Below are 24,732 nucleotides of genomic sequence, written 5' to 3'. Positions count from 1 at the left end.
CGGACAATCACTCATATGATAAGCTCCGCTCGACAAAGTCGACAGCGGAGCTAATAAGCACATAGCTGTTAATAGATGTACACAAACAACAACCATGCAGCAAGTTTCAAAGTATTTGTTTAAACAGATGCAATGACACACAATGAACATGGTAAACCTGATTAATTATGAGGCAAATGACTTAATTAACATGCACAGATTTGTACCAGGGCTTAAAATTTGTGGAGGATATGAAGGTAATTGCTGCAATGTCCCACCTGAATCCCTTCATTTCTTTCAGTATTTTCTCAATCATTTTGAGGCATTTTTTTGATATTTTGGGCTTAAAATTAGGTGCCTTCAGATTACCAAAGTACCAATCAGATCCGGTGTTCATGACATAGTATCATATAGCCAAGTCCAGGTATGTTTAATAGTTCATGACATTGAAGTCATATCTTGGTAGAATAAAGATGGCTGGCACTATATATAAACTTTATAATGGCCATATCAATGTAACCCCCTCCCCTCCCAAAACGACATTGGATAGACAGACAAGCAGCCTATCGGCTGAGATAGCTCCGCTGTTAGAAATGCACATTTCAATTAAAGAACTGAAGACATCATCAGAAAATGAACAATATGTATAGTATCAAAGCAGTCGGACTTGCTGTTTTCAACAAGAATTCAAAAATATCATTTTTCACCATAAATGACTGTGGTTTTTAACAAGAAGTCGAAAATATCACTTTTTACCAAATATGACAAAAATATTCACCAAAATTATAGAATCCAAGATATCATCACGAAATGAACAAATCTGAGAAAGGTCTACATGTAGTATCTAAATATATAATATCAAAGCAATTGAATTATTGGTTTTTAACAAGAAGTCGAAAATATCACTTTTTACCAAAAATTACAAAAATATTCACGAAAATTAGAGAATTGAAGACAACATCACAAAATGAACAAATCTGAGAGAGGTCCACATGTAGTACCTATATATGTAATATCAAAGCAATCGGACTTGTGGTTTTTAACAAGAAGTCGAAAATATCACTTTTTACCAAAAATGATAAAAATATTCACCAAAATTAGAGAATTAAAGATATCATTACAAAATGAACACATCTGAGAGAGGTCCACATGTAGTACCTATATATGTAATATCAAAGCAATTGCACTTGCGGTTTTTAACAAGAAGTTGAAAATATCACTTTTTACCAAAAATGACAAAAATATTCACCAAAATTAGAGAATTAAAGATATCATTACAAAATGAACAAATCTGAGAGAGGTCCACATGTAGTACCTATATATGTAATATCAACGCAATTGCACTTGCGGTTTTTAACAAGAAGTCGAAAATATCACTTTTTACCAAAAATTACAAAAATATTCACCAAAATTAGAGAATTAAAGATATCATTACAAAATGAACAAATCTGAGAGAGGTCCACATGTAGTACCTATATATGTAATATCAAAGCAATTGCACTTGCGGTTTTTAACAAGAAGTTGAAAATATCACTTTTTACCAAAAATGACAAAAATATTCACCAAAACAAGTCATTGTCAATGACACGTCCCCGTTCCGTTCATATTTGAGTGACATATACATTCAAAGCAGATCATGACCGAAATGCACCTGCATATGTACAACACATTGTGCTAAATCTGAACAAAATCCATCCATGCATGACTGAGATCCGGTTCTGGAATTGTGAAAATACGTGATTTTGATGCATTTTCGGCCTTAAAATGGCCATCATTCCGCTATTGTTAAGCAGATCATGAAACAAATGCACATATCTATTTGTGACATGATGTACCATGTGTGTGTGAAGTTTGAACTTGATCAATCCAGACATGTCTTGGATACGAATCCAGAACTGAATTCTTTAACAAAATGGCCGCCAGTCGGCCATTTCGAACTTGATCCGAAAAAAAAAAAGACGTGCATCAAGGTCCTATTATGTTTAATGTATGTACCAAATTTGAACAAAATCCATCGATGCATAACTGAGATACGGGTCCGGAATGGTGAAAATGTGCGATTTCAATGCATTTTCGGCCTTAAAGCGGCCCCCATTTGGCTATCGTTAATGAGATCATGAAACAAATGCACATACATATTTGTGACATGATGTACCTTGTGTGTGTGAAGTTTGAACTTGATCAATCCAGACATGTCTCGGATACGGATCCAGAACTGAATTCTTTAAAACAAAATGGCCGCCAGTCGGCTATTTCGAACTTGATTCGAAAAAAAAAATGACGTGCATCAAGGTCCTATTATGTTTAATGTATGTACCAAATTTGAATGAAATCCGTCCATGCATAACTGAGATCCGGGTCTGGAATGGTGAAAATGTGCGATTTCAATGCATTTTCGGCCTTAAAGCGGCCGCCATTTGGCTATCGTTAATGAGATCATGAAACAAATGCACATACATATTTGTGACATGATGTACCTTGTGTGTGTGAAGTTTGAACTCGATCAATCCAAGCATGTCTCAGATACGGATCCAGAACTGAATTCTTTAAAACAAAATGGCCGCCAGTCGGCCATTTCGAACCCGATCCAAAAAAAAAAATGACATGCATCAAGGTCCTATTATGTTTAATGTATGTACCAAATTTGAACAAAATCCGTCCATGCATAACTGAGATCCGGGTCCGGAATGGTGAAAATGTGCGATTTTGATGCATTTTCGGCCTTAAAATGGCCGCTATTCGGCTATCGTTAATGAGATCATGAAACAAATGCACATACATATTTGTGACATGATGTACCTTGTGTGTGTGAAGTTTGAACTTGATCAATCCAGACATGTCTCGGATACGGATCCAGAACTGAATTCTTTAAAACAAAATGGCCGCCAGTCGGCTATTTCGAACTTGATCTGAAAAAAAAAATGACGTGCATCAAGGTCCTATTATGTTTAATGTATGTACCAAATTTGAATGAAATCCGTCCATGCATAACTGAGATCCGGGTCCGGAATGGTGAAAATGTGCGATTTCAATGCATTTTCGGCCTTAAAGCGGCCGCCATTTGGCTATCGTTAATGAGATCATGAAACAAATGCACATACATATTTGTGACATGATGTACCTTGTGTGTGTGAAGTTTGAACTCGATCAATCCAAGCATGTCTCAGATACGGATCCAGAACTGAATTCTTTAAAACAAAATGGCCGCCAGTCGGCCATTTCGAACCCGATCCAAAAAAAAAAAAGACGTGCATCAAGGTCCTATTATGTTTAATGTATGTACCAAATTTGAACAAAATCCGTCCATGCATAACTGAGATCCGGGTCCGGAATGGTGAAAATGTGCGATTTTGATGCATTTTCGGCCTTAAAATGGCCGCTATTCGGCTATCGTTAATCGGATCATGAAAAAAATGCATGTGCATATGTCCCATATAATGTGTGATGTATGAGTGAAGTTTGAACTTAATCGGTCCATGCATGTTCGAGATACAGGTGATCACGGACGCACGGACGCACGGACGCACACAGGGCAAAACATAAGTCCCCGTTTTCGGACTGCGTCCGAACGGGGACTAATTAGAGAATTGAAGATATCAACATGAAATGAACAAACCTAAGAGAGGTCTACCCAAGGTACATATACACCAAGTATCAAAGCATTCAGGCTTGTAGTTTTCAAGAAGAAGTCGAAAAAGTAAAACATTGACACGGACGACGACGACGGACAATCACTCATATGATAAGCTCCGCTCGACAAAGTCGACAGCGGAGCTAAAAACAGAATTAGAAAACACAACTCCTCAGTTAAAAACAGCAGGCAGCATGGGTGCAAGTGTTAAGTACAGCCATTGATGTATCTTTCAGACCATGAGGTGTTGCTAGGATACTGCAATGGGTCTTGATCTCGGCTGAGATAGCTCTGCTGTTAGCAATGCACATTTCAATTAAAGAACAGAAGATATTAGAAAATGAACAATATGGATAGTATCAATGCAATGGGACTTGCTGTTTTCAACAAGAATTCAAAAATATCATTTTTCACCATAAATGATTGTGGTTTTTAACAAGAAGAAAATATCACTTTTTACCAAAAATGACAAAAATATTCACCAAAATTAGAGAATTAAAGATATCATTACAAAATGAACAAATTTGAGAGTGGTCCACATGTAGTACCTATATATGTAATATCAAAGCAATTGCACTTGCGGTTTTTAACAAGAAGTTGAAAATATCACTTTTTACCAAAAATGACAAAAATATTCACCAAAATTAGAGAATTGAAGATATCAACATGAAATGAACAAACCTAAGAGAGGTCTACCCAAGGTACATATACACCAAGTATCAAAGCATTCAGGCTTGTAGTTTTCAAGAAGAAGTCGAAAAAGTAAAACATTGACACGGACGACGACGACGGACAATCACTCATATGATAAGCTCCGCTCGACAAAGTCGACAGCGGAGCTAAAAACAGAATTAGAAAACACAACTCCTCAGTTAAAAACAGCAGGCAGCATGGGTGCAAGTGTTAAGTACAGCCATTGATGTATCTTTCAGACCATGAGGTGTTGCTAGGATACTGCAATGGGTCTTGATCTCGGCTGAGATAGCTCTGCTGTTAGCAATGCACATTTCAATTAAAGAACAGAAGATATTAGAAAATGAACAATATGGATAGTATCAATGCAATGGGACTTGCTGTTTTCTACAAGAATTCAAAAATATCATTTTTCACCATAAATGATTGTGGTTTTTAACAAGAAGAAAATATCACTTTTTACCAAAAATGACAAAAATATTCACCAAAATTAGAGAATTAAAGATATCATTACAAAATGAACAAATTTGAGAGTGGTCCACATGTAGTACCTATATATGTAATATCAAAGCAATTGGACTTATGGTTTTTAACAAGAAGTTGAAAATATCACTTTTTACCAAAAATGACAAAAATATTCATTAAAATTAGAGAACTAAAGATATCATTACAAAATGAACAAATCTGAGAGAGATCCACATGTAGTACCTATATATGTAATATCAAAGCAATTGGACTTGCAGTTTTAACAAGAAGTCGAAAATATCACTTTTTACCAAAAATTACAAAAATATTCACCAAAATTAGAGAATTGAAGATATGATCATGAAATGAACAAATCTGAGAGAGGTCTGCCCAAGGTACATATACACCAAGTATCAAAGCATTCAGGCTTGTAGTTTTCAAGAAGAAGTCGAAAAAGTAAAACATTGACACGGACGACGACGACGGACAATCACTCATATGATAAGCTCCGCTTGACAAAGTCGACAGCAGAGCTAAAAAGCCAAGCTGATTTGCCTCAATAAATGACAGCTATACATTTTTGTAGGACTTGGTTCATACTGTGGGTGAAACAAATCTACTTATATCTCCTAATGATGCAATTATTATTTAATGTCAATAACTTTCCACCAGATGAAACACACACACACACCCACCCCTACTTTGTCACAGACGGAAGTAAAAACGCCGCCAATGAACACATTCATGTTATATCAAATATCTATTCTTACATCTTTTGCAAAACCTTCCAAACCATTGTCTTTATAATATTTAATGAAATCTTCTTGTAGATCTTTGCCATTCGTACTTGTTTTGGACGGAGTGCCGGGATTACTTTTCATCGGACTACCTTGACCTAAAACAAAGCAAACAGACAATAATTAATTATAGTCGTTGTAGAAACTCCATCAAGTCTGTCCAATTTTCCAGAGCATGTATGTATCAAGTTCTATTGAAATCTGTTGAATGGTTCTTTAAAAAACAATGCATGCATGACACAGTCCCTGTTAGTTATCAAATTTAAGATATATAGTTTAGTTTATAGTAATATAGCTGGAATATAACCATGTCAGGAATATGATTTTCAAACAATAAAATGATTGACATTTGTATCTGATCGTGAAACAAGTACTTGTCCATATTGAGAGATATTGCGCTGGAACAGCATTCAAAATCAGCCATTTTGAATACATGTATATATATAACATGATGTGTAAGGAATATATAAAATTTGGAACATAATCAGTCAAAGCATTTACGGGATATGGCTTTAGAAGCCCAATCATTAAAACAAAATGGCTGCCAGTCAGCCATTTTGAATCCAATCTGAAACATAAAATGACGTGCATCAGGAACCGATAATGTCTAATGTATGTACCAAGTTTGAACAAAATCCATCCATAAACGCCAGAAATGCTTGATATTTGATGTATTTTTAGCACAAGAATGGCCACCATTTGGCCATTATGAATAGGATCGTCAAACCAATATATCTGTTTATCTATGACATGATGTATAATGAATATTAAAATTTTGAACATAATCAGTGAAAGCAAGTCAGAGATATGTCACGAGAACCACATTCATTAAAACAAAATGACCGCCAGTCGGCCATTTTGAATCTTATCTGAAAAACAAAATTATTTGCATCAAGGTCCCAGAATGTCTAATGTATATACCAAGTTTGAACAAAATCCATCTGTAAATAGTCGAGAAATGCTTGATTTTTAGGATTTTTTATCACAAAAATGGCTGCCATTCGGTCATCTTGAATCAGATCGTAAAATGAAATGATGTGCATCAAGGTCCTATAATGGCTAACGTACATATCAATTTTGAACAAAATCCATCAGTAAACAGCCGAAAAATGTTTGATTTTGATGATTTTTTGCACAAAAATGACCGCCATTCGGCCATCTTGAATCAGATCGTGAAACAAATTGATGTGCAAATGTATAAAATCATGTATAATGTATGTGTGAAGTTTGATTGTGATTGGTCCAGGCACGTACGTACGCACACACAGAGATAAAAAAGTTAACAAGTCATTGAAAATTACACAGTCCCCGTTAAATTTTTGAGTTCCAAGCGTCGTATACAACAGATTGTTTATTTACATCAAAACACGTGTTCCGTGTAGTAGTAATATGGCCAAAAATAATAACAGCCGTTATTCGGCCATCTTTGATCTGATTATGAAACACACTGATATGTATGATGTATGATATGTATGTGCCAAATACGAATGAAAATGGTACATAAATTGTGGAAATATAGTAGTAAGACCAAAAAGTCAGATGGCTGTCAATCGGCCATCCTTGACCAGATTTTGAAACAGATTGTCATGGACATGCATCCTAACATGTATAAAGTACATGTACATGTATGTGCCAAATTTGAATGAAAACTGACAGAGCATGTCCAAGATACCGCATAAAAAAAGAAGATGCCTGCCAGTCGACCATCTTTGATCCAATTGCGAAATAAATTGTCATGGACATGTATCCTAACATGTATTATCTATGTACCAAGTTTGAATGACAACTGACAAAGCATGTCCAAAACACAACATTTTTATAAAACAAGATGGCTGCCAGTCGGCCATTTTGAATCGAATCGCTAAACGACTGCATGTGCATTTATCCCACATAAGGTACTAGGCACATGCAAAGAATGAACGGAATCTGTCCACAGGATTCTGAAATATGACTACGGACAAACGCACGAACGCACAGACGGAGACCGAATTATAAGTCCCCATTTTCGGACTTCGTCCGAACGGGGACTAAAAAGTCTTTTAAAAGTATTTTAATGTTAAAGACCATAAGCATATAGAATTCTGTTTGTTATAAAAGTGGGTAATATAAAATATACAATTATCAGTGTTTAAATTACATACAACATAATTGTTTTTTTGACATCTGCACATATAGGATGTGACTGTTGTATAGAATAAACAAGCAGTCTGTCGGCTGCGATACCTTAAAGCATGTCCTTTTAGCTAACCTGTAATTTGGCTAATTCAAGATGTCGCTAACTTATAATAAAGTATATTCTCACAATGAGATTATTGGCATTTAGCTAAATTAAGATTTATTAAGATTTATTAATAAATCAAACTCTGAAATAGTTTATGGTGGTTGTAACTGTGTTGCGTAAGATTTCATTTTCTATTTTATTCACCAGGCGACCGGCAGACGCAGTTATAGAAATGGACACATTTCCATAGTTAGATAACTTGTTAGCCATTGGTCAGTCAGTTCTATTCATGTTGGATAATGAAGTGTGAATGTTTCATTGTTATTTTCTATTTCGGCAAAAACAGACAAGTAAAATTAACAGTTGCATTATTATCGCTATTCAAACTAAGGAAAGTCCTTTTCTTTATTTTTGTTATACCATGTCAATAACATTTTATTTTTAAGTGAACATGGAAAATGCAAGAATTGCACAGCATTATTATTCATTAACATCAGACAAAATGAATCACAGCCAGACATTGCTAGGCCAATGTTATCGTCCTACAATCCTGGTACAAAAAGTCAAAAAAAAAGATAATAGGGAACTGATAAAAGCTATTTACAATATTGCGCAAAAAAACTCGCTATAACCACATGTTGGATCAGAATCGCGACGAAGCATTTGAATCCACTGGCGTTGAAGAAAATGAAACGTTACATCTTTCATCTGGGGATATTTCGCCGTTTTTTTCTCTTTAGTAACACTCGAAGAACAGCCTGGGGCATTACAATACCAGTTAACCATTTTGACATCCAATTCTTGCAAAACGATTGTAAAAGATAAGACTTTGGCAACAATAGCAACTCTATTGCTTACAGCAGACACCGCTCAAATTTCGGGAACGCCCTCTATCGGATTTCAGGAGAAAAAAGTAACTCGGAAATTAGAAATTGCTTTGCATAAAGAGTTTGCGTATGATCGAACAAACACATACAACAAAGATAGACAGTTATGCATATTAATGAGCTCACATGACCATATATGGTCATCTGTTATTTTAATCAAATCTCTTGTTCACTGTTGTCATAACATAGGATTCATCTTTCTAACTGCAACAGTGTTTGAGATATAACTGTTAAGCATATTAATGAGGTTAGAAGCCCGCACCCTATGGGTGGCCCAGTCACATGACCTAGCTATGTAAAATAATCCATCTCAAGAGCAGAAGGCACATATAAAATCTGACCCCAAAATAACACATGTAATTGCACAATTTACGTACCATTGGCCCGATTTCTAATTCTCATAGTCACCAAGGTGCGTGATCAAACCGACTTAGCAATCAAATAACAGCCATGACCTAAGTGAATTTGTGGTGAAATAGAACCACACTTTATCGCGACTCTGATTGGTTGAGGGCTGTTGGCCATGTGCTAAGGCTATTTATGTTACATGCAAAATCAGTAGCTGATTGGTTGAATCACCAAAAAGAAACAAATGCGCAAACTTTGATCATTTTTGTCAATAATACAAGATGGCGGCCAAACCATGTGACTTATCGATTTTTTTTTTCTTGTATGAAGTTATGGTTAAGCATGTTATATGCAAAATATCAAACCATGTGATCAATCACAATTATATTATGACCAGGCACGGCTAAATATCCAGTTGATCAATTGAACCATGTGACTGATCTGAAATCTTTTTTAGCTTTCAGAAAGAGTTCGATATAGAGGTGCAGTGCAGCAAATTTGAAGATAATCACATAAGTTTGACACGAGTAAAAATACTACTTCCTGCCAAACCATGTGATCAATCATAACAAATTTTCCAAACTTAAATGTACTTTATATATAGAAGCTAAATATATGAGAGCTTTTTGCCGTTTTTTTGGGAGAAAAAACATGGTGAAAATAGTCATGTGATCGCTAAACTTATTATTGCTGATACATGTATCTATTGCTCATGAGTTGTACTACGGTACATCTCATAAAAAAAATCTGATCGCCTAGACCCTTAGAAAGTGGTCATATAGCCACTTCCGGTTTAATTTCAATTTAAAATGGCTGCCAAACCAATTGACCCAACAAAATTCTGAAAGTTAGGTGCACCAGTTCACATTAGGGACTAAAGTATGGAGAATTTCAGACCATTCCTTTCAGTGGTTTTCTCAAAACGCTTGAAGAAAAAAAGTTATGGAAGAAAGAAGAAAATAAGACATGAATGTCACAGTCCCCACCATATAATTATAAAATTTAATTGTTAAAATAATACAATAATGGAACATCTGCAAACAGTTAATATCTACTCTATGTTGGTACAACTCATCATAAAGTGATTTCTCTTAATTTAGTCCAACAGCATTTCCTGATCAACACTGTATAAGGTCAATGCAATGACAATTCATCTCCAGTATGCGTTAGCTTATTTCAACAAGACTGGCAGGTGTTGTATTTAATACGAAATAATACTTTTAAAATATGCAATCGACCAGATGGTTTGAAATAGCTCGGCTGTTTCAGCAGAGCAGTCCAGCAATAACAATAACAAGTGCACGCAACATTCAGCTTGCCTAAGGCCAAACCAAACTTTTTATTTTTTTGTTAAATTTCGTTCACTTTCCTGTGAAATTTGCATATCATTTGCGTACAATGTTCTTGCACAAATATTGGCAAAAATGTTTAATGTCACAAATACATAAACACACTCAGTTATTTCAATTATTTGAAACGTGTTAAAGTACAGACAAATGAATATTATTCTTTGCATGCATGGAAATCAATATTTTACGCAGTGTTCTGTTAAAAGTTCGCAATTTATATGTTCTCAAAATACTCCATGATCATGATCATGAAATGCAATGTGTTCAATTAATACACAAAATGAGTATTTGATGAGATAACTTGGAAACCGGAGCATTCTCCAGAACCGTGTCACAGACCCACTACCATGTCTACTTCATGCAGCAATGTTCCCCTGGTGACATCACTAAAAAAATACTTGTATACAAATGAGGAGCTTTGTTGTTCTAGGGCACACATGTACCAAGTTTTATTATGTGATGATTAATCATAAAAAAAAATGGTGGAAAGCTGAAAAGTAAATTATTATAATTCAAATTACGTAATATGATAGATGTTAAAAAACAAAAAAAAAAACGATTTATGTACCAAAAGTATTTATTTACCAAGATTCAATGAAATAATATAAGTAATTGAGATACTGATGGAAAAGCTGAAAACTGACAAATTATTATGCAAATCAGGTAATTAATATGTACAGATTTTATTGTAAAACTAATAAAGTTTACAATGTCATAGACCATCCACGTACCAAGTTTCATTGAAATGTGACTAGAACTAAACAATTATGAATCAGGTTATTAAGATGAGTAGATTTTAACCTAAAACTGAGCAGGTTTATATTTTTCCTAGAGCATCTATGTACCAAGTTTCAGTGAAATGGAAGAACTAATACCGTAAAATCTCTAATGCCTAAATTAAAGTCTAATTTGGGTTTTCCGTAGTCATTGATGCCTATTCAAGTGTACGATGCTTATTGGGGCCGTCGGGAATAAAAAAGTGTTAATTACTTCTTCAATGCTCAGTTTTCCCATCAAAATCAAAGCCAAAAGATCATACTACAACATTGGTAAATCTTTTGTGTAGTGTTTGCCATGAATCGCTAACTCACTTTAACATATTCAAGTGACCATTTTGATTGGTTATCAGGTCAAAAAACATCACCAAAAAAAAAATATATATATACATGTACTACTAAGCATTTTTTGTCATGTGAATTTTTCTTTTATTGTAATTTTCAACATTTAGTGACGCCCATTTTAGAACCAAATTAAGCCTCTCACTCTTCTTGATGATTTTTTAGCACAAAAATGACCACCATTTGACCATTTTGAATCAGATAGTCAAACCAATATATCAGTATATCTATGGCATGATGTATAATGAATATATAAAATTTGAACATAATCAGTCAAAGCGTGGAAGAGATATGGCACTAGAACTGCATTTATTAAAACAAATGGCCACCAGTTGGCCATTTTTAATTTGATCTCAAAAATGAAACGACGTTCATCAATGTATGAACCAAGTTTGAACAAAATCCATATACTAGTATGCTTGACTTTGATGAATTTTCAGCACAAAAACGGCCGCCATTCAGCCATCTTGAATCAGATCGTGAAACAAATTGATGAGCATATGTATAATATTAATGTATGATGTATGTGTGAAGTTTGAATGTAAACGGTCAAGCAGTGTTCTTCCCAGACTCCATGCCAGGCATCATGGGTAATTTGCATAAGAATACACCTGATTTGCATAATTTATTTGCATAATAATTAGTTTCTTCAACAAACATTGTGATACAGTAACTACAACAAAGAAGAGATATTTTTATAGCTCATATATTTTATATCATTTTTATATCACTTCATTGTATTTTATGTGTGCATCAAGTCGAATAAAGTTTGAAATAGAACAGCAAAAAATGTACTGTTATGAATATATTGTTATCCATGGAGGTAACTGGTTCATCACTATTTTGTGTGCAACAAGTACAACTACATTTTAATGCCCATGTCACTGTCAGTTCATATGATGTGGGGAAAAACATTTTTTGGTTAAATTTGTTAAGTCTGCCAGATTGCGGGTTATCAAAATATGACTTGAAAATTAGTTATCAAATTTAAGATATATAGTTTCGTTTATAGTAATAAGGTGGAATATAAACATGTCAGGAATATGATTATGATGATCGTTTAACATTTAAATGATTGACATTTGTATCTGATCGTCAAACGAGTATTGAGAGATATTACTCAAGAACAGCATTAATTAAAACAAAATCAGCCATTTTGAATACATATATAATGAATATATAAAATTTGAACATAATCAGTCACAGCAAGTCAAAGATATAGCACTAGAACTACATTCATTAAAACAAAATGGCCACCAGTCGGCCATTTTGAATCTTATCTGAAAAAACAAAATGATGTGCATCAAGGTCCTATAATGTCCAACATAGAAATTCTTCATTTTGATGATTTTTAAGCACGAAAATGGCCACCATTCAGCCATTTTTAATAGGATCATCAAACCAATACATCTGTATATCTATGACATGATGTATAATATATATATAATTTGAACATAATCAGTCAAAGCATGGCAGAGATATGGCACTAGAACCACATTCATTAAAACAAAATGGCCACTAGTCGACCATTTTGAATCTTATCTGAAAAACAAAATGATGTGCATCAAGGTCCTATAATGTCTAACGTATATACCAATTTTAGCACAAAAATGGCCGCCATTCGGCCATCTTGAATCAGATCGTGTAACAAATTGACGTGAATATGTATAATATGATGTATGATGTATGTGTGAAGTTTGATTGTGATTGGTCTTATCCAAGCATGTCTAAGATACAGGTCCGTACGGACACACGCGCACGCACACACACACACGAACGGACACACGGAGGTCAAAACATATTCCCAGTTTTCGGACTGCGTCCGAACGGGGACTAATAATGACATTTTTTTTTCTACAACAGCGTTTCAAAATTCATGTCAGCGATTTTTCATTGATCTATCTATACCTTATGCGTAACGCTACGATCACCACGGATATTCTCCGCTGCTGTTGCGATCATCGGTCCCTGACTTTTTTGTTTAAAAATACACAAATTTAGAATGTTTTGTTAATTAAAATGATTCATTGATGATTATCTTAGAAAATACATCGAAATCGCCAACGAGATGTTATTAAACATCGCGAAAAGCATGCACTCTTTGTTACCTCGATTGGAATCCCCCTTGTAACCCAGCATGCACTGGTCGCGATGTCACACCATGCGTTACGTCCCTTCAGTGGCGTTCCTCGGTAATAAGGCACTCTACGAATGATTTCTAGAGGTCAGGGTTCGTTTTTTCTTCGGCACTCTTGTCTGCAGTTGAATAATTTTTGCTTCAATATATTTATGGTTTTTTCCAATGCGACTTAGTTTCACTTGTTTTTTTTTAATTTTTGGTAATTAGTGTCATCGACGATGGAGTAGCAAAAACCAAAATTAACTGCAGTGCAGCAAATCGGGATAGATATTCCCGACGCAATGGGCAAATTATAACTTTGCAGGCCCCAATCCCCTTGACAGACTTCCTGTAGACTTCCGTTTTATCACTGTTTTTGTAAGGCTAACAAAGGCAGGATTACCTTTCGATCAACACATGTTATTGTTTTAAAGATGTGCAAGACAAGGTTGACACTTGTAAACAATACAACAACTTAAGCATCGCGGACACGATTTCAAGAATCGCGGGCGAAACGAATGCGACACAGCTATTTGTCTAAGCGACATGGGCCCGTGGTGCTTGAAAGGTCTGGGGAGAACACTGGGTCAAGGCATGTCTAAGATATAGGTTCGAACACACGCACGGATACACAGAGGTCAATCCATAAGTCCCCGTCTTCGAACTGCATTCCAATGAGGACTAATAAAAAGTAAAAACATTGGCACATCGTGACTTCGATAGCAAAATCAGACATCGTACCAATACACAAGGCGTGCAACGTACATCCAGCTGAAATTATTTGTAAAAAGCTTGAACTGTTCTTCCCAAGCCTAAACAAAAGAGTAGTTACCCAACCCTTTATTTTGCTATTGTTTCAAGAGTCCAAACATAAACAATGACCACTGGAAGTCTGCAAGCAGTTATCAAGTGTATTCATGGCAATGTGTCAATCGCCTGAATTCATTGTCGTCCGACATTGTTCCCACTTATTGCTCACGATACGCAACTACAGTGGTTTCAATTTACAGCTGTATTTTTAATAATCGTCTTCCGATCACGAAAGAAAGAAGTAAATACGAAGGAATGTATATGCACAGAAAATAAACAAATATATTAGCAGATTGCAAGTAAACTCAAACAAAAATTAAAATTCTAGCCGCATTTACAACGTTCGCTCGATTTTCACCGTGAAAACAGCATGGAGAAGGCAAACTGGTGACCTTTTGGCCTACCCCATTCAACGACTGACGGCCACCCACCGGTGTTGGCGCTGTAACGATTTAGTATCTAAGCTGCATAGAGGAGCAGCGCATTCTGGGTGTTCGTGTACTTAATTTGGAAAGCGGTAATAAACATCAAACAAGGCTGCCGGATTAGTTTACCGCGAGTATTTGTAATTGAATAATATTTTAGTTATCTTTTCCACGTACTTTTTTCATTTATCCATTTTTTATGTCTAATCTTTCGAGAACATAGCAGATTCTTTTATTTTGCCGATTGCTAGCATTTTTCTTGAATCCCAAAACAACGTGTGAAAACGCAACGTATCGTGACCGTACATGCGTAAATGCATCTTACCGTCCGTTGGCACGGGTGAGTACTGATGCCACAAATAAAAAATGTTATGAGTTTTATTTTTACAAATCGTCTGTTTTGGCGTCGGGAACAAATCACCTCGTATATTTTCTACATTATAACTCGTACTTGCTCTTGTGGTTACTCGAATTGCATTTCTTGAATGCAGAATAATTTGCGAACGTATAAATCACCGATTTCAAACTTTTTGCATTTCGTAAATATTAATAGTGACCAATCTGTTCGTATTTCAAAAAATTGTAACATGTTTCAATTAAATTAAAAAGAGAATAGTAAATAACTTAGTGTGTATTGCATTTCATGACATAAATGCTAGAAAGATGTATGTAAATGACATGCAAATTAATATGCAAATTTATGCTAATTAGGCCGCCCACCAGCTATTTTGGATTGTGGAGAACACTGTGTTGATAAGTGTATAACAATTGTTAGTATTGATTCTAAGGTCAGAGTCTATTGTCTACCATGTGTTGATAAGTGTATAACAATTGTTAGTATTGATTCTAAGGTCAGAGACTTGTCTACCATGTGTTGATAAGTGTATAACTATTGTCAGTATTGATTCTAAGGTCAGAGACTATTGTCTACCATGTGTTGATAAGTGTATAACAATTGTTAGTATTGATTCTAAGGTCAGTGTCTAATGTCTACCATGTGTTGATAAGTGTATAATTATTGTTAGTATTGATTCTAAGGTCAGTGTCTAATGTCTACCATGTGTTGATAAGTGTATAATAATTGTTAGTATTGATTCTAAGGTCAGAGTCTATTGTCTACCATGTGTTGATAAGTGTATAACAATTGTTAGTATTGATTCTAAGGTCAGAGTCTGTTGTCTACCATGTGTTGATAAGTGTATAACAATTGTTAGTATTGATTCTAAGGTCAGAGTCTATTGTCTACCATGTGTTGATAAGTGTATAACAATTGTTAGTATTGATTCTAAGGTCAGTGTCTAATGTCTACCATGTGTTGATAAGTGTATAACAATTGTTAGTATTGATTCTAAGGTCAGTGTCTATTGTCTACCATGTGTTGATAAGTGTATAACTATTGTCAGTATTGATTCTAAGGTCAGTGTCTATTGTCTACCATGTGTTGATAAGTGTATAACTATTGTCAGTATTGATTCTAAGGTCAGTGTCTAATGTCTACCATGTGTTGATAAGTGTATAATTATTGTTAGTATTGATTCTAAGGTCAGTGTCTAATGTCTACCATGTGTTGATAAGTGTATAATAATTGTTAGTATTGATTCTAAGGTCAGAGTCTATTGTCTACCATGTGTTGATAAGTGTATAACAATTGTTAGTATTGATTCTAAGGTCAGAGTCTGTTGTCTACCATGTGTTGATAAGTGTATAACAATTGTTAGTATTGATTCTAAGGTCAGAGTCTATTGTCTACCATGTGTTGATAAGTGTATAACAATTGTTAGTATTGATTCTAAGGTCAGTGTCTAATGTCTACCATGTGTTGATAAGTGTATAACAATTGTTAGTATTGATTCTAAGGTCAGAGTCTGTTGTCTACCATGTGTTGATAAGTGTATAACAATTGTTAGTATTGATTCTAAGGTCAGAGTCTATTGTCTACCATGTGTTGATAAGTGTATAACAATTGTTAGTATTGATTCTAAGGTCAGTGTCTATTGTCTACCATGTGTTGATAAGTGTATAATTATTGTCAGTATTGATTCTAAGGTCAGTGTCTATTGTCTACCATGTGTTGATTAGTATATTAGATTTTTGAAAAAAAAATAAACAAAATGTAAAAATAAATGCAATTGTGTTGAATAAAATTGAATAAAAATCAACATTTTTTTTTGTATTAAAGTGTTTGGATACTGTGTACAGTAGTGTGATAGTGTGTGTGAAATGGGTTGTGAGATATGTCTTTAATATATTGATTCAATGCCAAATTAATATTCATAAATAAATTAACAAACCTGTTTATAAAAGCCACTGTCTGTAAAAGCCAAAATCTCAAAAAACCCTGGGTGGCCACTATAGACAGGTTTGACTGAATTAATTTCAAATGATGTTTACAATAGTTATTGTATTTAGGGATTAATTAGGATTAATGGGAGAGGGTTTATTTAGTGAATGGAGGCCAAGTTTTGGAATTGAAATTACCCATGAGTATTTAGTGCAATCCCTGGGAAAGAGCAGTTCCCCTTCAAGATACCAGTAAAAATGAATGTAATAATGTTTAATTTGCATCCCATTAGAAACACCTTTCACTTTTTCTGAGATCTGTCTGACTACTATAACTAGGGTATGTACTTTTGCGGCCAAGAAATAACAAGTTTTTACATGTTTGGCAGGGCAGGGTAATGACCCTGTCTCATTTAATAACATTTCATTTACTTTCATTACACTGAAATTGTTCCTCACTATTGTTTTTATTTGGGATAATGTAAATAAATCAGATAATCTTACATCAACACACTACAAGCTCCATAGACATACCATAGTCAGTTAGCAGGTAATTCAGTATTACAGTACAGGCCTGCAGTTCATGTGTATTATATTTCAAACTACCATACTCGTCCGGCTTAGCGCCCATGCTCAGTAAAGCTCCCACCAACCACTTGCAGGGCATTCCTCTTTTCGGGTCACATTTGGCTAAGCGCCCACCCCCTCCATAATATCCCAAATTTTATATCCCGATTACTGGTAACTGTATTAATATAATACAGCCTGGATATCGACCACCGTCAATAAGTTATGAATGCATAGACTATGGTAATCAGGTGTAAACTACACTTCGACAATGACGTGTTAACAAAAGTGAAAGGCGGTAATACTTCATTTCATATTAATTTTACTTTTCAAAAACTGCCAGTTTTTAAAAAACTGATCATACTCGACATTGACAAATCATTTCCGTATTGTGTTACCAAAATACCTTTGAGAATTCCCTGAAAATTGTGTAGGTACAACACAGCTTTCTGATTGGTTAATAACAGACTTTACCTATCAGGTCAAAAAACATTGTTGCAGGTCAAATTGTGCAAGAATATATCATGACAGAAAATGCTTTGCATTGAGAGTTTGTGTACAATCGAACACATGAACAATAAAGATAATGAAGATTTTGACTTTGTGTTCTAAGATTAATAATTTTAATCTTGTAAATTCTGGTGGCACATAACTTGTATTGTAATAAAAGGTGCATATTTCTTTTATGACCAATTTTATTTCTTTATTGTAAAAGTGTTGTTAAAATCAACTAATTTCACAATTTTGTTTTTTACCAAAATATTCGTTTTTACTCTTTTTCGTTTGAGGTGCCCGGGTAAGCACCCGCCACCTCAAAAACATGATTTTTGGAGCAGTTCATGTGAAAAATATTTCAAACAATAGGTATAATTGTAGTCTAAAATATTATATATACTTAATACAAAGGACTATAGTTCATGTACACAAAAGTTAGCAGAGAATCTATGGCGATAGTAAAATAACTAAAATTACATTATTAAGAACCGACCACTGACCCAATACTGTTGAAAAGAGGTCAACTGAAACTGGAGTGAAAACAACTGATACTTCTCGCCTTGTGACCCCAAGTCACAAATCATATAATTTTACCCACAAAGAAAAAATCCTTGCATATTAAATCATGCACAAGTTTATTATATTAGTGTTTCAGAAATATATTAATATATTATAATGTTTTGCTTTGATGAAATTCAAATTAGGGGCCTTCTGGGGAGTGTGAATGAGTATACTGGCCTAGTTATGACCCCCTACAACATGGATTACATCTGTTTCTAATAGTACAAATTATAACAATCAACAAATAGTTATAGAAAAGAAGGTCAAGATTAACCATTGAGTGAGGTGAAAGCAGAGGACAGTTATCATTACAGGTAAACAGCATTCAATATTGGCCCAAACCACAGTCCCTCTATCACTGTGAAAAGATACACATTACATGGTTTATGTCATTCAAGTACTTGCATAGTATCTTCACAGCAATACTGGAGAGGTGAAAACTTGAACTTTGAGAATAACCAATTCTACAAAAAACCTGATAATTATATAAAAATACCTGCAACTGATTTAACTTATGAGAGTCATATCGGTCAATTCTGAAGGGACCAAAATATTTAGTTGCGGCATCAAGTCAACAGGCCTGAAACCAAAGCATCAACAGTTTTCTTTGTCACAGTAAATTTTTAGCATACCTGCTTTAGCTGATAAGTCTTTGTGATTTTCAACATAAAAATATAAATGCAATGAGGTTTCGTCCAAGGTCTGTCTGAATCGTCCCAAGATAATTTGTTAATTCATTATGGTGTAATAAAGCACATAATTAGAATTATATCTGTCACCGTAACGCCATAAGTTACAGCGTGCAGTAATTTTGCGGTATTTTAAAGGGTATTTTCATCCTACCATATAAGGAAATGCGAATTCCAAATATGCAGTATTCTCCCCAGGCCAAAACAGCGTCGCGGGCCGCGACACGATCGGACTTGCCCGCGACGCTATGTGTTTCCTCCGCGATGCTATTATTTATCCCGTGATCTGATTTCTTCAGTCTCTCACAGACTGTAAAGTTTCCTGGCTAAATAGTTAAATCTACAAATGCATTGTATTAACGCCAATTTCCCGGGATAATCCCCTGTTGTTTCTCATTGGTTGGATATCGTTTTAAAAAAACAAAGCAGTTCTATAAAGACAAAGCCGTAAGCCCCGGTGTCAAACGCTCTTTGCCAAACGTATATTCATATGCAAATGTATAGTCACACTTGGGGTCAAAAGACACATGTTTCCGGTGTGTACGAAACGAATTTTCATTATTATTTTTAGAAATGTAGTCGTACTATTATTCTAAGTTTTGATTTTTGTCATTTTTTTTGATATTGTATTTGTTTTTTGAGATCAAAATGTGAAAAAATATATATTTATGATGTAAACAATTTTGACCTCGTGATTGTGAATTCAAGATGGCGTCACCCACGCAAGATCCAGCGAGCGTGAACTTCCCACTCGGATCGCATATCGTGCTCAGATTCGGATGAATTAAGTGAAGCATAATTGAAAATAATATATTTACCAAGAAATCGGGAATTCTAATCAAGAAACGTGTGGAAATTGGAGTGACACTTGTGTTATTTCTTGGAAGAAAAGCCTCCATTTTACGTGGTATAACAATGACGACAATTCGTAATTCAGACCTCCGTTGTCTCGAATTGTTCACAATTGTGTTGAACAAACAACATCGATGATTAAAAAAAATACATAAAGATGGATAATTTCAGCCCAAAAAACTATTATTGCTCGAACATAGTAGCGTAAGTATCGTGACTCGTAACAGTTGTTGTACTTAACTGGAAAACAACAGAAACGGAAGACAAGCAATGAGAATAATCAACCCAATGTTTAATTTACCGGGACTGAACAGGGTTTTATAAAGTTGCTGATTGCTGGGCCAAGCAAAGAAACAGAAAACTCAGTATTTCTGCAGGACATTTGCAATACTAAACATGCAGTGCAATAATTGTATACAGATTGTACATAAAATAAATAAAAAAAAAAGGAAAAAAACTGGTTTTGTTTTATTTCCCCATATGACAAACAATATGTTAATTTATGCTAATTACATGCTAATTATTATGCAAATTAGCAGCGACTCTATGAAAAATTTCTGGGGAGAACACTGATATGGAATGATTATGCGCATAATAATAATAAAAACAAACATGGCTGCCACCAGATTTTGACGAGTCCACACAAAGAAGTTCGCTGATTCTGTTCTAAACTTTTGGATTTCGGCATTCCCATGGTGTATCCTTGGAAGGAAAAGATGTATAATAATAAGGTTATAACGAGGATACCTCAAAGCATGCACTTAGACAGTATGGCGTTGCATGGACCTCCGCTGTGCTTCAGCCGATACTCCCGCTGTTCTGTCTCTGTGCATACTTTGAGGTTTCCTCATAATAACCTCAAATTATTATAATAACAAGATAATATTACAAGTGCTCTTTTTCATGACAGGTGACTGCATTGTAACCAATCACAAATGTGGAATGATAAAGCTGTTCTGCAGCTGCCACCCAGTAATAGTTCAGATTGGCGTGTAGAACTATTCCCAAATTATTCACCACATAGCCAACAAATAAAGACATGGTATCACTCAGAAACTCAAAACTCTGAGGCAATTAGCAATTCAAAATTACCAATAACAAATCAATGAAATGTATCAATGCAGGAATTGACCAAAGACTATATTGCACCATAAAAATCAAACAAAACATTTGTCATGTAGGTACAAGTTTCTCAACTATTGCCGAGAATGCAATACTATGAGATAATCACAATAATAGCGCATAAAAGCAATACAGTGATAGTATTGACCAACGCACTGTGATCTTATAAGTTATACTGCACAAATGCATATTTTGTGTGCGGTATTTTCAGGATAATCTTATTATTATACATCATTTTCCTGCTTGTATTAATAGTTTAATGAGAGAACAGAACATTTTGCACTGGGTGACATTATATTTTAGTGATTCTATATGCATTAGATGCAATTATTTACTTTACTCTAAATAGACAAAATGAGTACAGATAGATTCTTTAGCAAATACATTGTATACAACAATACTATTTGTAAGTATCAGGAATGTACTGCATCAATATAATATTAAAGAATCCATGACCAACAAATATCACAAATGTAAAATATTTTTCAGTAACAGGTATGTAGTATGTCTGATGATTATGACTACAAATTGAACTTCACCATCAAAGAAATCAGTATTGGGTGTGATTTTAGGTTTCTCAAACAAAATAAATCAGTATTGTGTGTGATTTTAGGTTTCTCAAACAAAATAAATCAGTATTGTGTGTGATTTTAGGTTTCTCAAACAAAATAAATCAGTATTGTGTGTGATTTTAGGTTTCTCAAACAAAATAAATCAGTATTGTGTGTGATTTTAGGTTTCTCAAACAAAATAAATCAGACTATTTATGTATACCACACCTTGACTTTAAAATGTTGCAATATTCTAACAATAAACTAAGATTAATGATAATGAAATGATAACTGACAATAAATCAGGATTTACATGCTTGACCTCCATGTGTTCAACATTTGCAGATTGGTTGTCATGGTAACAGTTTTACTATCAATTACATATATTTATAGATGAACTATAAATAACTGGAAAGAAATATTACACAATTAATGTTCCAACTGCTATGAATTGTGGGTAACATACAAGTAATTTCCAGTAACAGAAACTGTTGCTTTCGTCAATGCAAAATTCACTGATCCTAATCAAACTTTTGTGACCGGATGTGCATGCAGTTTGCTGTTCTTAATAAATTTTAAACAGTGCCAAATGATTTAAAATGATACCCAGCTTTTTCTCATAGTACTGTTAAACAATTTTATTTTAGTAGAATTAATTTTTTTCTTTTCGCTGAGATGTTTTGTATGGAATTTATTTTCATTGATTATTGACAAGTTTAATGTAAAATATAGAAAAAAAGGTATATTCGCTGGATTTTATTTTCACTGAATTATTCCTACAGTGCAAAATTAATTCCAAGCAAAAATAAAATATTTTATACATATAGAATCAAAGCAATTCTCTGTTTATTAGCAGTTGGTAACATGTTGCTTGTGCAGCAGTCTTTAGATGAACTACTGTGTCACACTAATGGTCAGATCATGCTGTTTGAATGATGCATACAAGGGACCAAAGGGACAAGGTGAATTATTGGTAACCGAGGACTGGGTCCTCTGGGTCTTAACTGAATAGCTGGTAATAAAACCAAAATGCTTTTTAAATTTATCAGTAGCTTCTCAAACCAAAAACCTTGCCCACTTGGACAAAGCCTTTTGTTGAGGTCTCATGCTTGTACACAACAAAGCTTCAGAAACACTGAAAAACTTTTATTTTCTGATAATGAAGATTATCAAGTTTCATTAATTTTATGAGAATGATTAAAACATCCTACAACTACAAATGTTAAATTAGTTTTTTTTTCTAATAACATTTGTATAACTACTTTTTTTCAATATTTTCACTGTTGAAAGCCATTCATTGAAGAATGAATTTCATGACACTATAGGAATGCAGCTGGTCGCGAAGCTTTGTTCCTGACCATTCCTTCGGTCAGTACTACAAACGAGCACCGGGCATGTAGTATTAACGATCATGACCGATTTTTCCATGAAGAAATAGGTTATCTATAATACAAATATACTAAACACGGTTACAAGTCGTAGGTCCCGTACAATGTGACAAAGGCAGCTTAATATGTTGAGTCGTATTCATTGTCAATCAAGCAATGAATGGTGCTATATAAACCGGAAGGGGTGTTTAAATTTCAGGAAAAATGTTAAATCATGGCAAACGGTGTAACGAAGGCTATGTAACAGAAACAAGTTTGAGGTACAATAGCTCCTTGGAGATACTTTGAAGTGTCGACTTTATTTAGATGGGTTTTGGGGGAAGGTCATGGTAACATGCACGTGGTTCGATGTAAAGCGATACACGGCAGTCACACCAATCAAGGACTGCTACATGATATAACATACACTGCGATCGTTCACAATTTTCTTACCGTCATCCCAAAGACTGGCCAGAGTAGCCATGGAGTTTGCCATGCTCCACCGCTGTAAGGTGATGAAGTCACACCCCAGATAACGGGTTTGTATATCACTTGCAGTGTCCACAATCTTTCCAAGCTCGGTGACTAGACGTTGCAACTTTCAAACAACAACTTCCCAGCGTTCGACTAGCAATGGCGTTCCATTCATACGAAGAGTTCGTCTTTTACGAAGCCCGATCTCTGCTTGATCGTTGTCTGTGACCCTAGAATTCCACGATCATATACAATTTAATTTCAGAACATCCACATAAGCCCGGTTTCGACGGCAAACACTGGCAATAAACAAAGATCCAGACGTTTAAATTTCCCTTAACTTCGACAATTGCAGTGTTTTCATCAAAACGAGCTTGGCGGTGGCAGACTAACGGAGCAACTGATTGGTCAATCAGAAGTCACGTGAACAGAATATTGTGGCGCATGCGCTCAAACATGGAATGCGTTTTTAGTTGTTTTCCTCTTCATATTATTTATTTATGCAAATAGTAAACAAGTCGGAAACGTTATACTCGATAACAACAGTTGCAAATTGCTTGCAGATTTTACAAAAACTGCTAAAAGAATAGCTGTATAGAAGAATCACAACCATTCGAGTCAGACAAACGCAAACAAGTGCATGTATTTTTCACGAACATGCCTGTACTTGTCTTTTACGGGTCAATTGCTTGACCTCCGATTTGCCAGGTGTAAAACAACATACCAAACTATATTTATTTGTAAAGATGTTGCAACTGTTTGAATCTACCATAAGTGGAAAGATATGGTAAAAGAGTAAGACAAAAACAAGCATTTATCATCGACAAGGTATCAGTGATCTAACCACCAAGACACATTATTTTTACTGGCAAACTAAAATTATAATAATTTATAACAAATAACCGAAATAGCATGTATGTCTAAATAAAACC

The 24,732-nt window shown here is 34.7% G+C and overlaps 1 protein-coding gene across 2 annotated transcripts in view; it reads right to left on the bottom strand.

Moving 5' to 3' along the window:
• The window catches only part of LOC100366761 (transcription factor Dp-1-like), a 49,431-nt gene extending 25,235 nt beyond the window's left edge, over positions 1 to 24,196 (bottom strand). For both annotated transcript variants that reach the window (XM_085502530.1, XM_085502538.1), the window contains exons 1-2: positions 23,780 to 24,196; positions 5,539 to 5,663 (exon numbers count right to left, since the gene is read on the bottom strand). In XM_085502530.1, coding sequence (XP_085358656.1) covers positions 5,539 to 5,663; positions 23,780 to 23,822 — 168 coding nt within the window. In that variant the 5' untranslated portion in view covers positions 23,823 to 24,196. The remainder of the gene's footprint in view (positions 1 to 5,538; positions 5,664 to 23,779) is intronic.
• Between the last annotated feature and the right edge of the window lie 536 nt (positions 24,197 to 24,732).

This window comes from Saccoglossus kowalevskii, chromosome 1 (genome assembly GCF_978046115.1).
Source record: "Saccoglossus kowalevskii chromosome 1, keSacKowa6.1, whole genome shotgun sequence".
NCBI lineage: Eukaryota > Metazoa > Hemichordata > Enteropneusta > Harrimaniidae > Saccoglossus > Saccoglossus kowalevskii.
Note: the sequence above shows the minus strand (reverse complement) of the source record. Positions and strands in the feature narration are given on the sequence as shown.